The 14,993-nt window shown below is 44.6% G+C and overlaps 1 protein-coding gene across 3 annotated transcripts in view; it reads right to left on the bottom strand.

Annotated features, from left to right (window-relative positions):
* Positions 1-14,993, bottom strand: part of LOC135808556 (uncharacterized) — a 128,773-nt gene that overhangs the window by 25,852 nt on the left and 87,928 nt on the right. For all 3 annotated transcript variants that reach the window (XM_065321768.1, XM_065321766.1, XM_065321767.1), the window contains exon 5: positions 4,792-4,819. In XM_065321768.1, the coding sequence (XP_065177840.1) occupies positions 4,792-4,819 (28 nt within the window). The remainder of the gene's footprint in view (positions 1-4,791; positions 4,820-14,993) is intronic.

Below are 14,993 nucleotides of genomic sequence, written 5' to 3'. Positions count from 1 at the left end.
CCGTGAGATCTCACGTTCGAAATTGAAAAAACGTGAAGCGTAAACCCTCTACTAAACACAACCTGTCACTTGAACAAGTTCAATGTAACAATACTATCCCTCTGTACGCACAAATTGGGTTTATACAGATGTTGACAAGTGGCTTCCAACATGTTTAACTGTAAACCATTTCCATGGCGACCATGGCACAATACAGTGAAGCAAGAATCAGAATAGGAATTGTAACAATCAGGACTAGCCACAAGATGACTGTACACTGAAGATTTTCTACTACGAAACTTGTGTACAGCACAATGACTCTCACAGCCACTCTCCTGACCATTCTCCTACTCGCTCTCCGACTCCTCACTGGATTCATCACCACCCACCTCCTCTGCCGATTCCATGTTCGCTCTGTCCGTCCCGGACTGCTCCACCTGGTTTGACTTGGCCGAAGACATGCTGCCTGGTCCCTTGAATGGGAAGTATACCCTATAATCAAATTTTCACTAGTCTTCGGGGTGCTGAGTCGAATGGTCTTGGTCCGAGGAAGCTGAGACGCTCCCTTCCGCCTTCATTCCTAATAGAAGTCACTCACTTCCACCGAAACTGGGTGACTGCGCCCTACTAGATGGGGATTGGTATGCAAAATGTCACAAAAGCACTGTTTCGTTTGCCCTTCGAGTGGCCAAAATAAATTTAAAAATATCGTTCTGGGAGGACCGTGATTAGCCCTTATGTTGTAGTGTTTGAGACGCCGAGTCGACTGGTTTGGTCCGAAAAGGCTGCGATGCAGCGTTCGGCCCTTATTCCCAATCGAACACGGTTGAGTAAGTGGTCACGTGCTCATGCGTACACCAGTCACCTGGTCACCGAGCCTGCAGGCTCACACCAAGGTTCAAGGGTTCAACTCGAGTGACAGGAACACTGTAAAAGTTGTAGCCTGCAGGCACGGTGACCAGTTGACTGGTGTACGCATGAGCACGTGACCACTCACTCACCCGTGTTCGATTGGGAATAGGGGATGAACGCTGCATCGCAGCCTTCTCGGACCAAAACCAGTCAACTCAGCGTCCAAAAGACTACAACATATGGACCAATCGCGGTCATCCGTGCTTTTATAAGAACAAAATGGCGCTTTTAGTGACATCTTGCATACAAATCCCCATCTAGTAGGGCGCAGTCAACCAGTTTCGGTGGAAGTGCGCGAGTTCGATTGGGGATAAAGGAGGAAGAGAGTGTCTCAGCTTCCTCGGACTAAGACCATTCGACTCAGCACCCCGAAGACTACAACTGGCGAACATTTGATTTTGTGGTATACTTCCCCTTCAATGGGTCGCCCGTGTGTGCTCGATGTGTAACACCTGTTATAGTTGGCCGACAGTGCTTGCCTCACTGGTGTTGCTGGCGGAGGAGGACAGGTGTGACGGAGCACGGACGGAGTTGTGTCACCGCCTCTGCTGCTGGCCTCAGTGGATCCTTCGCCAGTAACTCAGGGAACTCTGGCTGAGGCGGTGCCACTTACGTTCCCAATGCCGTTGCCTTCCCCTGATCTTCCGCCTGCGGTGGAGCCTGCCCGTGGCCGGCCACGAAAAACGAAGACAACACCATCACAGCTGCAACAAGTACTTTATGTGTCACCAGCTACCACACCACCACTAACAATGGAGACCTTAACAACCACAGCCAACCAACCATACAATGCAACCATTAACAGACCAAGACGATCAACAGCCAACAACAACACGTGTTACACATCGAGCACACGCAGACGAACCATTGAGGGACCAGACAGCCGCATGATGTCTTCGGCCAAGTCAAACCAGGTGGAGCAGTCCCTGATGGACAGAGCGAACATGGAATCGGCAGAGGAGGTGGATGGTGATGAATCCAGTGAGGAGTGGGAGAGCGAGTAGGAGAATGGTCAGAATAGTGGTGGTGAGAGTCATTGTGCTGTACACAAGTGTCGTAGTAGAACATCTTCAGTGTACAGTCATCTTGCAGCAAGTCCTGATTGTTACAATTCGTATTCTGATTCTTGCTTCACTGTATTGTGCCGTGGTCTTCATGGATATGGTTTGCAGTTAAGGTGTGTTGGATGCCATTTATCAGCGTCTGTACAAACCCAATTTATGCGTACAAAAGGATAGCATTATTACGTTGAAATTGTTCAAGTGACATGTTGTGTTAAAGGGGAAGTTAAGGCAAAAATTAAAATTTCACCAGTTGTAGTCTTCGGGGTGCTGAGTCGAATGGTCTTGGTCCGAGGAAGCTGAGACGCTCCCTTCCTACTTGAATCCCAATCGAACTCGCGCACTTCCACCGAAACTGGGTGACTGCGCCCTACTAGATGGGGATTTGTATGCAAAATGTCACTAAAAGCGCCATTGCGTTCTTATAAAAGCACGGATGACCGCGATTGGCCCATATGTTGTAGTCTTTTGGACGCTGAGTCGACTGGTTTTGGTCCGAAAAGGCTGCGAAGCAGCGTTCCTCCTTTATTCCCAATCGAACATGGTCGAACAAGTGGTCACGTGCTGCTGCGTACACCAGTCACCTGGTCACCGTGCCTGCAGGGTACAACTTACTAGCCTGTTTGACCTTTTTTGGGTGCAGTCCTGTCACTCGAGTTGAACCTTGGTGTGAAAGTTGTCGCCTGCTGGCGTGGTGACCAGGTGATTGGGGCACCCAAGAGCACGTGACCACTTCTTCAACCATGTTCGATTGGGAATAAAGGAGGAACGCTGCATCGCAGCCTTTTCGGACCAAAACCAGTCGACTCAGCGTCCAAAAGAGTACAACATATGGGCCAATCGCGGTCATCCGTGCTTTTATAAGAACGCAATGGCGCTTTTAGTGACATTTTGCATACAAATCCCCATCTAGTAGGGCGCAGTCACCCAGTTTCGGTGGAAGTGCGCGAGTTCGATTGGGATTCAAGTAGGGGTGAAACGGTTCCATGTTTTTCATGTTCGGGTACCCCGAATGCCAGCATTGTTTCCCACGGTTCAGGTATCGGTTCCATGCACTCTTTTCTCCAGACCGACAAAATGCGTTCGCAACAATTATTTTTTAGAAAAAAAACATTTTCACGAACAAGATCAATGAGACATCGGAGAAGATACATGTAATGACCAGAGAACTCTTTGGAAGAGTGGGGATCGTAAGGTAAGACATTTAAAATCTTGAGTAGACTTGACGTGTACATGTAATTGTATGAGAACGAGATTTTTCGAGTTTCGGTTCGAAATTTGACGGAACGGGTACCCGATTCTTTTCAGCTGGCGGTTCCAAAACCGGTTCCTTACCCGAACCGTTTCACCCCTAGATTCAAGTAGGAAGGGAGCGTCTCAGCTTTCTCGGACCAAGACCATTCGACTCAGCACCCCGAAGACTACAACTGGTGAAATTTTAATTTTTGCCTTAACTTCCCCTTTAAGTGTGGCCAAGCGCAGCCGTTATTGTTCTAGGTGAAATATTATGCTGTTCAGAGTCGTACTAGCACTTTCTCCTATTTGATTTGCAAGTCACTTATTATTCACACACATATTGCTGTTTACTCTTGCCTTTCCTGTTACAATTCGCACTTGCATTGTTTCAGTGCTGTAGTTTTGGGTGTCACATCTGCCCTGGGACATCATTATGGGTTTCGCTGGCTGGTCTTCCAATGCTCTGAACGCTGTCGATATAAAATTGAAGAATAAAATTGAAGACTGCACTGCAGCTCCACTTATGGCTGACTCATATGGCGGTAAAACACACGCGCCAACATGCCAGACTGTAACATTGCAGCTTAAAGAGGGCGTGTGGCCAGGCGTGTATTTATCGCCATTTCGCCAGGTGTGTTTGCTGTCAATATGCTTTTAAATTATTCCTGCTTCTTTAAAGTCCACTTGGTATTTTTGAATATATGCCGGCATTGGTTGCTGTGCCCAGCGATGAGTCTTTAATAATGATAATGGCATCGCACAAAATACTAGTACAATAACTCGGAGCGTTTTAAAAGCTCATAGTTATGTTACTCTGGGTGCACAGAATCCATCCATCCTTCCCTCTTTCCATCACCTGGCATTGTGCTGATAATGTCCGTGATGTGATGCACATGCCCCCCCCCCCCCCCCCTCCAGCCACCTCGCCTTCACTATCAGGGTTCTAGCCAACAGGAGTAAGGGGCCTAGTGCCCCCTAATCTGATGCCCCCCCCCCCCACACACACACTTTACTCCGATAGCACACCACCCTACTCATTTTTCAACTTTTGTATTTTTTCGGTCCTAGACCGGGCACTGTCCACAAACAAAAAATTCACGGTTCGCGTGAGACTCGGCTGGAAGTGTTCCGCATCCGTAGGAACGCCACCACCCCAAGGATCAAGGCACAGATGCTGCTGCAAAGCGGTGGGAGGTGATTAGATCAGACCCACCAAAGTGGTCAAAGACTGAAAATCCCATTCGCTAATCCCATGCTTCCCTCGTGCCAGGCCTTGATTTCCCAATTAACTGTAAAGGAGTACACTTACTTACTAACCAAAATTGGGATGAATAGGCTGCCAGGTGAGCATTGGCGGCATAAAAACAAAGCTGAAAGATAAGCGACAATATTGCTGACGCGGACCAAGTAGTGATACTTCTACTAAAACGCACCCACAGGGTGCCTGGTAGACCGAGATACCAGGATGGGAACTTTGAGGTCCGGATAAGAGAGATATGAGTGCCTATTTCTATTTTCAATTTAGAGTGAAGAACGGGCCGATCCAACAGTGGTAATACGGTAACATTTAGGTAGAAGCTACTGACCCAATGCCAAGACGTACTGATGAGCACTGTTCCTGTCCATGATGCCTGCAACAACAACAAAGAAAGGGGCAAAGTGAAAAGTACATGTTGGGTCATGAAAACCTTTGATCCAGTGTAACACAGGCCATATGAGAGTGCTACTGACAAGACACTACTTGCATGACTTCTGGAGTGTGGTGAACTAAACCAGCCGGTCTTCTAGTGGGTCTGCACTCCTCACACCAACATCTATGACATTTAAAATTTGGTTGGTGCTTACTCCCTACGACCTATATTCCAGAGCACACACACAGCCTCTCTCGCACACCGTTGCCGTCTGCCGTTTCTGGATGCTGGGTATTGTTCTGAGGATGCCCTCAGACGCCCCGCCACAGCAGGCAATGGACAACTACTTCCGTCGAGATGCACCGGTGTGTGGACGCCCAAAATCGAACCTGGCCACGGTAGTCAAGGCAAGCGCTGCTGCAAGCGACATGCCACTGAAGACCATGACCAATCTGAGTGGGCTCAGAATACGCGCTTTGGACAAGCAATCATGGAGAGAGAGAGAGAGAGAGAGAGAGAGAGAGAGAGAGAGAGAGAGAGAGAGAGAGAGAGAGAGAGAGAGAGAGAGAGAGAAAGAGAAAGAGAGAAAGAGACTGTGTTGCGACTTTGATAATTATTTCGTTCTACATGGAGAAAGGATGGGTGTTTGGTACCGGATGGGGGCTTAAAAATACTAAATGACGTCTGTGGTGGCAAACGTGTGCTACTGGACCGCGCACTGCAGTTGAAAAAAACGCGTTTGGAAAGTTCCGTCCGTTACCTATGAACATTTTGAATTTTTTTTAAATTCGCTTAGTTTTTCCTCGTTTTCTATGTAGATCTTGTCGATTTGATAATTTTTGGGGCACAAATAAAAGAGAATATCCCAAGCTTTCCGTTCGTCTTTATTTGAAGGAAATCAGTGAAGGGGTTGTGAAATTTTGTCGGATTTGAGAGAGAGAGGTGTTGTCGAGGTTCTCTCTAGCTCTGTTGCTTGTTGTTTGGGAAGATAAACTCGCGGGCTTTCTTGTACTAAGTAAGTTATTAGTGAGATGTCGTTCGTTCCGCCCTTCGCCATGGACGGTGATCTCCACGAGGCTCTTCTCAACTTAGATGATAATATTTTTGGACACGAAGTGGAAGTTCCGCCGAGCGTGTGTGATCTACTGTTGATAATCATTTGGTAGTTCGTTCCTCCGACGATGACGATGATGACAGTGATCGCGATGTCGAAGAAGATATCAGCGCCGAAGCAGCAGCGATGTGTTACTTTGGTGGAGCACAGGTTACTAAGCCTGCTGCAGTGGCGAGTGGTGGCGCTGCACAAGCAGCCGTGAATGCTACTCCCAGCTGTGGATGCAACAAAATCTGTCTCGGAAAATTTGATGCAGGAACACTGCAGCAAACATCTCTCAATTTTGCAGAGATGGAGAAACCAGAAAAGGAGCTCATCATGTTGGGCCTGCTGGAAGCATCAAGGTACACCAAATACGTAACAACCCGTGGCTTGAAGCGAAAGAAACACAACATTCACTAGCCATGTTTGGATGAATTTACTGTCCATAATCTATACTGTTCTGCTCTACCGGCTGCTATTCAAAATCGCTTGCCGTTACTATATGTTCGAACTCTCCTACTAAACGTCACCTTTAACTTTACTGCCTCTTCACTGTAACTGCACTGCAAGGATTCTTGAGATTTAGGCTGCTCCAAACACATTCTCTCTGTTGCACCTTGGCTTGTAAATATTTTTACCCACACCAAAATCTGTAACTAACGTGTGTCACTTTATGGGTGTATTCACAGACTGAGTAGTAAACTTATCGTGCGAACTATGTTTGTCTCGTGAAAACAATGCTGATGTAGAAGTGGCATGCACTCAAATTCCCGTAACTCTGGTTTGGCTCAGAATTTTCCAGCTTGTTTTTTTGCAAGAAAGTGCAAGAATCACTGCATTCAAGAATCACTGCATTTTTTGGTAAGGATACTGTAAAATGAGAAACTTTCGCTAGAGATTAAATTTCGCTACTATAATTTCACAAATTTTCGGTGTACTTTTATTTTCGGTACTTTCGGTGCGTCTGTTTCATACCTAAAATTTCAATACACCGAACAAACACTAATACCTCATACCGAAAATATTGAACACCGAAAATTTCTGAAATTAGAGTATTTTCGCGACCACCACACATTTGCGAATATAAATCGCCACAAATTGCTCCGTCATTGATTACAGACAGTACGACTGAGTAGATCAAATCGCGAAAGTTTCTCATCGTGAACCAGCCGAATTCTTGAAAACGCAAAATTTGCGCGCCGCGAAAGTTTCTCATGCATCGTGAACCAGCCGAATTCTTGAAAACGCAAAATTTGCGCGCCGGATAGTTTATCTCTTTACAGTAGGGACCTTTCGCACCACACGTACGGATACGAAACGAATGCTGATTCGTCACCTGGTTCGAGGATTCATCAGAGTCCCTGCGGTGAGCTCGTTTTCACGAATGGAAGCCTCTTCATTCGTGGCACGCTCCGAATCCGTCAAGCCTAGTTCACATTCGACGCAACGCTGACGGTACGGGACGTAAGGGCCTGTCGGGAAGGCTGGGGTGAGCTGTAAAATCTTGTACGATTTGTACGACACAACATGCTGTAGTCGTTGCGTCGTTCAACAGCGAACGGCGCCAGTCATAAGGCACGATCCGTGACAGGGCAGTGTTGCCACATCATTCTAGCCAAATATCAGTAGCATGAAAAAATAAAATGCATCATCCGGGGGCTTTGCCCCCGGACCCCCCCCCCCCCCCCCCCCCCCCTCCCTCCCCTATAGCAACCTCGATACACACACATGCGGCACTGATAAGAAGAAAAAAAATTATGGTTTTGTGTGACACTCAGGCTGAGTTTGCCGATTTTTCCCCGAGACATGATGATTTCGCTTAGCGCCTCAGGAGAGAGCTATGGAAACACTCGTGATGCGCAGTAAAAGTCAAAAATCTGGATCACGACTCCTAAACCATGCATAAGGTCAAACTTGAACACTTTCATGGCTGTTGTCGGCAGGAGAAGGTCAATTGTCTGCAGGTCGTGACATGCCTCAAAAATCGGCAGGCTACTGACATGTCGGCAGGTGTGGCAACACAGCAGGGTGACTTTTGGACTTAATTTCTTGTTTTTCGGGACTTCTTTTCAATTATTTCTCCTTGAATGAAGCGGAATCATGTTCACAATACCAGTTTTGCATGAAGACCAAAAAAGTAGTTTCGAAAGGTGTGCCATTCAAATAATTAGGGCTCAAACGGTCACGGTTTTACCCCTGACGATTAACTGCTAAGCTAACGGTCGGTTAACCGGTTATAACCTATAAGCCACGGCAATCCTGCGGACTCTTTTTTAACCGTATATTTGACTATACTCATTCAAAAATGTACCCTGTTCAGTACAACGCGCACTTGTGCATTCTCTTGCATGCTCATTCATACATACTCTCACAGCAAGTGACCAGATATGACCGAGTTGACAGCCCAGAAATTGCGTACCCGTGCGACAGCCCGCGAAAGTGCACACTTTGCAACGACCTGATACTTGAAAAATTGACTGAAAAGTTACTGTGCAACCGTTATCTTTATCGGTTAACCGTTAATTCTTCGTAACCGGTCTGAAACCGGTTAATCGGACTAATCGTTTGAGCCCTACAAATAATAGCTCCAGGAAATGATAAAACAGTTCGTCTGTCACGCTCCTGAACTATCCCTAAATACCATACGTCACATCAGACCTTATCTTGCTTAAAATTCAACTCAATACGTGTTAGCCATTCTGCGAGTTATCATGGGAAGCGCCGTGTTCGAAATGCAAAAAATGTCCATGTACGAATCGGGAGTAGTCGGCGCACGACGCCGTCTCCTGTTCACACTCAAAATGCAGCTGTTTTGTACGTTTGCGTCCCCGTCTACGCCCGTCTACGGTATGAAAAGTTGGATAGATCCAACTCTTCCCGTCGCTTCCCGGTCCATACGGCAGTACGGTTGTGTTCCCATTCCTGGTGTTCATCCCGTCGATCCTTACGTCGCGTCCCGTCGCGCCCTGTCGAATGTGAACTAGGCTTCAGGTACACATTTATTTGGCCAGGTAGATCTAGTCACACATGTTGTGCCAGGTACACATTTTTTCCCTTGATTCCATGATCGATGCACGTGTGCGTGTAAACACCCGTACGCCAAGCTACCGGTCGTATTAGTAGTTGCCATACACATTCCGTCATTCGCATGATGACTTGCGAAACCTGAATCCTTTTTCAACGAAACGATTACGAGCCAAATCAAACTTTTGTTTCGCATTCGATTCGTAGCAAATGCGAAAGGTCCCTAGTAACTCAATCTGCGGACAGAGTCTCTTTACTCTTTACCTCGGCAATCAAGTGTCACCTGTCTGGCAGTGCTAGTTGTCGTGAGTGGTATTCCGATGATGTATTCTCTGTTTTGTCGCGTGGTAGGTCTTTGTTACATCTTGCCGTGTTGGAAGCTTTGTACATACGTAAGTTAGACCCTGAGCTTTGCGTTCAGAAGGAGAATGTGTTGTCTTTGCAGTTGTTTGGCACTGTTCGTCGTGAAGGTGCGAAATAGATCCCTTGATATTTCTCTCTTTTTCTTGTCACTACGTTGTTGTCACTTATTGGATTTGCATGCTGTTTCCTTGATTCTTCACATCTATTTTTTCGTGTCACTTCTACACATAATTGGAGTGATATTTTTCTGAACTTCTTTTCCTTATAGTTGTAACCTTTTAGCTTATTTCCATCATTCCCTGTAGTATTTTGACAAGAAGGGAACGAAAACGTTCAATACTTTGACACATGTCCTAATTGGCTGGTGGTGACTCTTGCGTAGATGCATGCGTAGATAATACATTTTTGTAATATTTTCTGCCTCCGTCCTACTTTCAAATAATAATAATAATAATAATTCAAACAGTAGTTTGGAGACGGTGGGAAAAACAGTTTCGTAATACGTATTCGCATGCAACGACGCAAATCCACACAATTCAGTAGACACTTTTTCTATCAAACGTTTTCTTTCCCTTCTCTTCAGGATAGTACAGGGAATGTTGGAAATTAGAAAAACACATAACTATATAGAGAATGAAAGAAAGAAAAAGTCAACACTTCAACATAGGTGTTAAAATGATTAAAGTGTTAAAAACTCAAAAACAAACAGCTGCAAGTTGTAGACAAACACGTTGAACACATCAGGGAACACTTGTCACACTTTCACGAGGTGTGACACCAAACAACTGCAACGATAACACATTCTCCTTCTGTACACATAGTTCTGGATCTAGTTTACGAATATACAGAGCTTCTAACACAGCAAGATGTAACTTAGACCTTCCACGAGTCAAAATCGAAAAGATATCATCACTATACAACTTACGACAACTAGCACTGCTCGACAAATGACGCTTGATGGACGATGTCCGATCACTTAGCTCTGTCACCTTCGACGCCTGCCGTTGTTCTCTTCACCTTCTCGTCGAAGGTGACAGAGCTAAGTGATCGGACATCGTCCATCAAGCGTCATTTGTCGAGCAGTGCTAGTTGTCGTAAGTTGTATAGTGATGATATCTTTTCGATTTTGACTCGTGGAAGGTCTAAGTTACATCTTGCTGTGTTAGAAGCTCTGTATATTCGTAAACTAGATCCAGAACTATGTGTACAGAAGAAGAATGTGTTATCGTTGCAGTTGTTTGGTGTCACACCTCGTGAAAGTGTGACAAGTGTTCCCTGATGTGTTCAACGTGTTTGTCTACAACTTGCAGCTGTTTGTTTTTGAGTTTTTAACACTTTAATCATTTTAACACCTATGTTGAAGTGTTGACTTTTTCTTTCTTTCATTCTCTATATAGTTATGTGTTTTTCTAATTTCCAACATTCCCTGTACTATCCTGAAGAGAAGGGAAAGAAAACGTTTGATAGAAAAAGTGTCTACTGAATTGTGTGGATTTGCGTCGTTGCATGCGAATACGTATTACGAAAATAATAATAATAATAATAATAATTAAAAAGCTTACGTGGAGATAAAAATGTAATCAACGCAATAAATAGAGTAAGCTGCGTACTCAGTACAGACACCATTAGCAAAACTTGTTTTCATGTAAATAAAGAAGCTTGTTCCTAAACGTTTTCGTCGCCATCTCATCAGAGGATTACTGGCAAATCAACATAAGCTCTAAACTCAATATATATACGCACAATGCAAGTAATAATTTAGACCCTAACTAGCGCGAGAAAATGAGAGCTGAAAGAAACATTACATCAATCAACGATATCAGGTGACAACAGATGCGAGAAATTCACCACTAGAAAGTAGCCATGCAACCACAAACGAGAACTACTGATCTAAATTCACAAACAATTTCAACGTAAACAAATTCTGTAGTAGGCCTTGACGGATTATGCTAATATCTTCGTGAAATTATGCTTTTCGCATTGCTGAAAAATTGTAGAATTATGCTATTTTTATGCTAAAAGTTATCATATTATGCCGCATTATGCTCACATATGCTACTTATGTATTATGATGGTTCTGTACAAAACAACAGGGGAATTCGTCACAGTGGGCCTTCCCCCCCCCCCCCACCTACATGCATGACGACTAGCGCAAGAGCTTTTTTTGTAGAGGGCGTTGTGCTGTGGTAGCAAAAGTTCAACGGGGCCAACGCACCGTCCGACCTAGCTACGACTAGGCCTCGACCAAATATGCTAAAAAAAGAGCATATTATGCTCGTCGCATATCAGGGAAAACGTCCATAATATGCCAAAGGCTTAGCAAGATATGCAAAAAGATATGCCAAAATATGCTCGACATAAGCAGAAAGTGTAGATCATTTTCAGTAAAATTACAACCTTGGAATATTCATTGGCTTCACGGCTATCATGCTTATGCCCGAATAATGGTGCAAATCAAAACACATGCGGAATAGTATGGCTGGGGTGTCTCCCCAGCAACCGTAGCGATAGTGTTCATCCATGGGGAAATGTAACAAACGCTTCAACCATTCCAAATTCATCCATAAAGGCATTTCTGAACGCATTTGTCCATAATATGAATGTTTTGTCCTCATTTTCTTCAGAATATTTGAATTATATGCTGGCTTCATTCCAATATTCCCTTTGTCGCTCAATATGCCATTATGAACTGTCTCACAAAAATATGCGGAAATATGCGCAAGCATATTTGGTCGAGGCCTAGCTACGACTGTCACTGATTGTAGTGGACTGGACATGTTATCAAGGGAGTCGTAAACCTAAGACTTTCTGGTGCATCTACTTGTACTTGTACTTGTAGAACATTGTACAACTGTATGATAGAATTGGATGCGAACAGGCGGATTATTCCAATTTATGCGATTCGTATGCAATTTGCCTCGAATTATGCGATTATTCGATTTTGGTAGAAATTATGCGAAAAATTATGCTAGCATAATCCGTCAAGGCCTATTCTGTAGTATTTTGACAAGAAGGAAACGAAAACGTTCAATACTTTGACACATGTCCTAATTGGCTGGTGGTGACTCTTGCGTAGATGCATGCGTAGATAATACATTTTTTGTAATAATAATAATAATAATAATAATAATCTTCACTAGTTTGAGGGAAAGAGACAAACGGGAAAAGTCTGAAGAAAAAATTGACTGTCACCACCAGAACTCGAACCAGGGACCTTCGCTTGTAGCTTGTAGCTAGCGATGCTCTAACCACTGAGCTGTATAATAATTATAATAATAATAATAATCAACGCAATAAATAGAGTAAGCTGCGCACTCAGTACAAACACCATTAGCAAAACTTGTTTTCATGTAAATAAAGAAGCTTGTTCCTAAACGTTAATAATAATAATGATAATAATATTAACTGGTTTGAGGGAAAGAGACAAACGGGAAGCGTCTGAAGAAAAAATTGACTGTCACCACCAGGACTCGAACCAGGGACCCTAGCTTGTAGCCAGCGATGCTCTAACCACTGAGCTATGGTGTAGTCGTCATCCCAGCAGAGGCCGTTCAACATTTTCTTCAGACTTCGTAACTCACACTTCCTGTGAATCCACACAGGCAATAATAATAATAATAATAATAATAATAATAATTTAATAACGAAGGTACGTGTTAGGTCGTAAGTATCCACGCAAACACACATCCAGTCAAAATAAGGCACTTGTCAAAGTATCCGAACGTTTTCGGTCCCTTCTCATCAAGGATTATACAGGGAATGGCTCAAGTTGAAAGACTAAAACTTATATAGCGTAAAGATATGAGATAACAACACTCGTGACAAGGTGAAAAAAAGTATCAAGTTCAGCACGACACAAAACTCGAAGGACATAATAATAGCGACAAGAACATAGTGAGCAAATTAAGTTACATTGTTAACACCTCGACGAGGAGTAACACCAAACAATTGTAGCGACAACACATTTTCTTTTTGTACGCAAAGTTCAGGATCTAACTTACGGATATACAAAGCTTCTAACACAGCCAGATGCAACGCACATCTACCACGTGACAATATTGAGAACACATTATCACTGTACAACTCACGACAATTGGTACGGGCTGACAGATGTTGCTTGATGGACGAAGTGCGATTCTTAGCTCCGTTGGGTGTAGGCTCCTCCAATGTCCCGTCATCTCGCCTCTTCGCGGCATCACCACTATCCGTCTCTTTGCTTTTCCGCGGCCTTCCACGTTTTCTGACACTAGCCGTTGTGTGCGCGATGCCCAGTGTCCTTTCAGCTACGTCTCCTCCATTGCGGATTTCTATTGATCTTCTTACTCCAACTTGTGCGGTGTTCGATATTGAGGTTCGTTTTCGCGGTCTACCACGTTTTCGAATATTGACTGTTGTTGTCACTTCCGTTGTCGTTGTACGTGCGTCCTCACCAGTCCGTATTTTTACTTGGCTTCGCGTAACCCTTCCCGACGCAGACAGATCCTTTGTCAATTTTGGTGGTTTACGTGTCGGTCTTTCACCATCTTTCACGCTGTTCTCAGCTGGACCCTGCGCTATACACGCGGAGGAGGACGGGCATGCAGTGATATCTTCACAGGAAGAGGAAGATCCACCGATGGACTGGACAGCACATTTTGGAGGACGACCACGGCGAGGACGACACTCACGCGCATCAAGCGGAACAAAACTTAACGGCACATGTTGACGAATGCGCGCGCCCAGGTGCTGAAGGGTTCTACCTACATACCGATCTTCACATTGTCGGCATTGAAAGAAATAGATAAGGTTACTTTTACTAAGGGTAGGTAGAACATCCTTCTTCACACCGAACGCACGCACTGTCCCAAATATGACGTACAGCTTGACGCACGGATAAGATGGACATACGCAGTCTTCTCCTGACACCCGGTCTTTTTCACTCACACGAGAGCACCTCAAAGTAATGAGAGAGCTTAGGAAAAATCCGGATATTATTATCTCCCGCCCTGACAAGGGTCGGGCAACGGTTATTATGTCAAGGGAGGATTACCAAACCAAGATGATGGTCATTCTGGAGGACAAGACGAAATTCTGTAGACTCGGACCGTGCGATGTATATGATCATACAGAAACCATCGACACTAAACTTAGCAAATACCTATTGTCTCTTTCAAAAACCCATCAAATTTCTGATTATGAGTACGACCATCTGGCACCGACGGGATCAACAAGACCACGAATGTATGGGCTCCCAAAAATTCACAAGAAGAACATTCCCTTACGACCAATACTGAGCATGTCAGGATCGCCGCAATTTAAAACATCCAAGTGGCTATGTGCCATGCTACAGCCGGTACTCAACCTCTACAACAGCCACTGCGTCAAAGATACTTTCGAGTTTGTGGAAAAGCTAAGGGACGCAAACTTTGAATCGAGCGGATTCATGTGTTCGTATGACGTGGTCAGCTTATTTACTAACGTGCCACTACGGGAGACCATTGACATCTGCGCAACAACACTGTACCACAATAAGTCCATTACTCCGCCGTCCTTGAACGAAACGGAGTTTGTGAAACTCATGTTAATGGTTACATCTGGCGTTGAGTTTTCATTTGGCAACGTTATGTATAAACAAATAGATGGCGTTGCCATGGGCTCGCCACTTGGTCCTGTATTGGCTAATATATTTGTAGGGTTCTGTGAAGCGTCCAT

The sequence above is a fragment of the Sycon ciliatum genome, chromosome 2, assembly GCF_964019385.1.
Source record: "Sycon ciliatum chromosome 2, ocSycCili1.1, whole genome shotgun sequence".
Taxonomy (NCBI): Eukaryota; Metazoa; Porifera; class Calcarea; order Leucosolenida; family Sycettidae; genus Sycon; species Sycon ciliatum.
The sequence above is the reverse complement of the archived record's forward strand: the minus strand, read 5'-3'. Positions and strand labels throughout refer to the sequence as shown.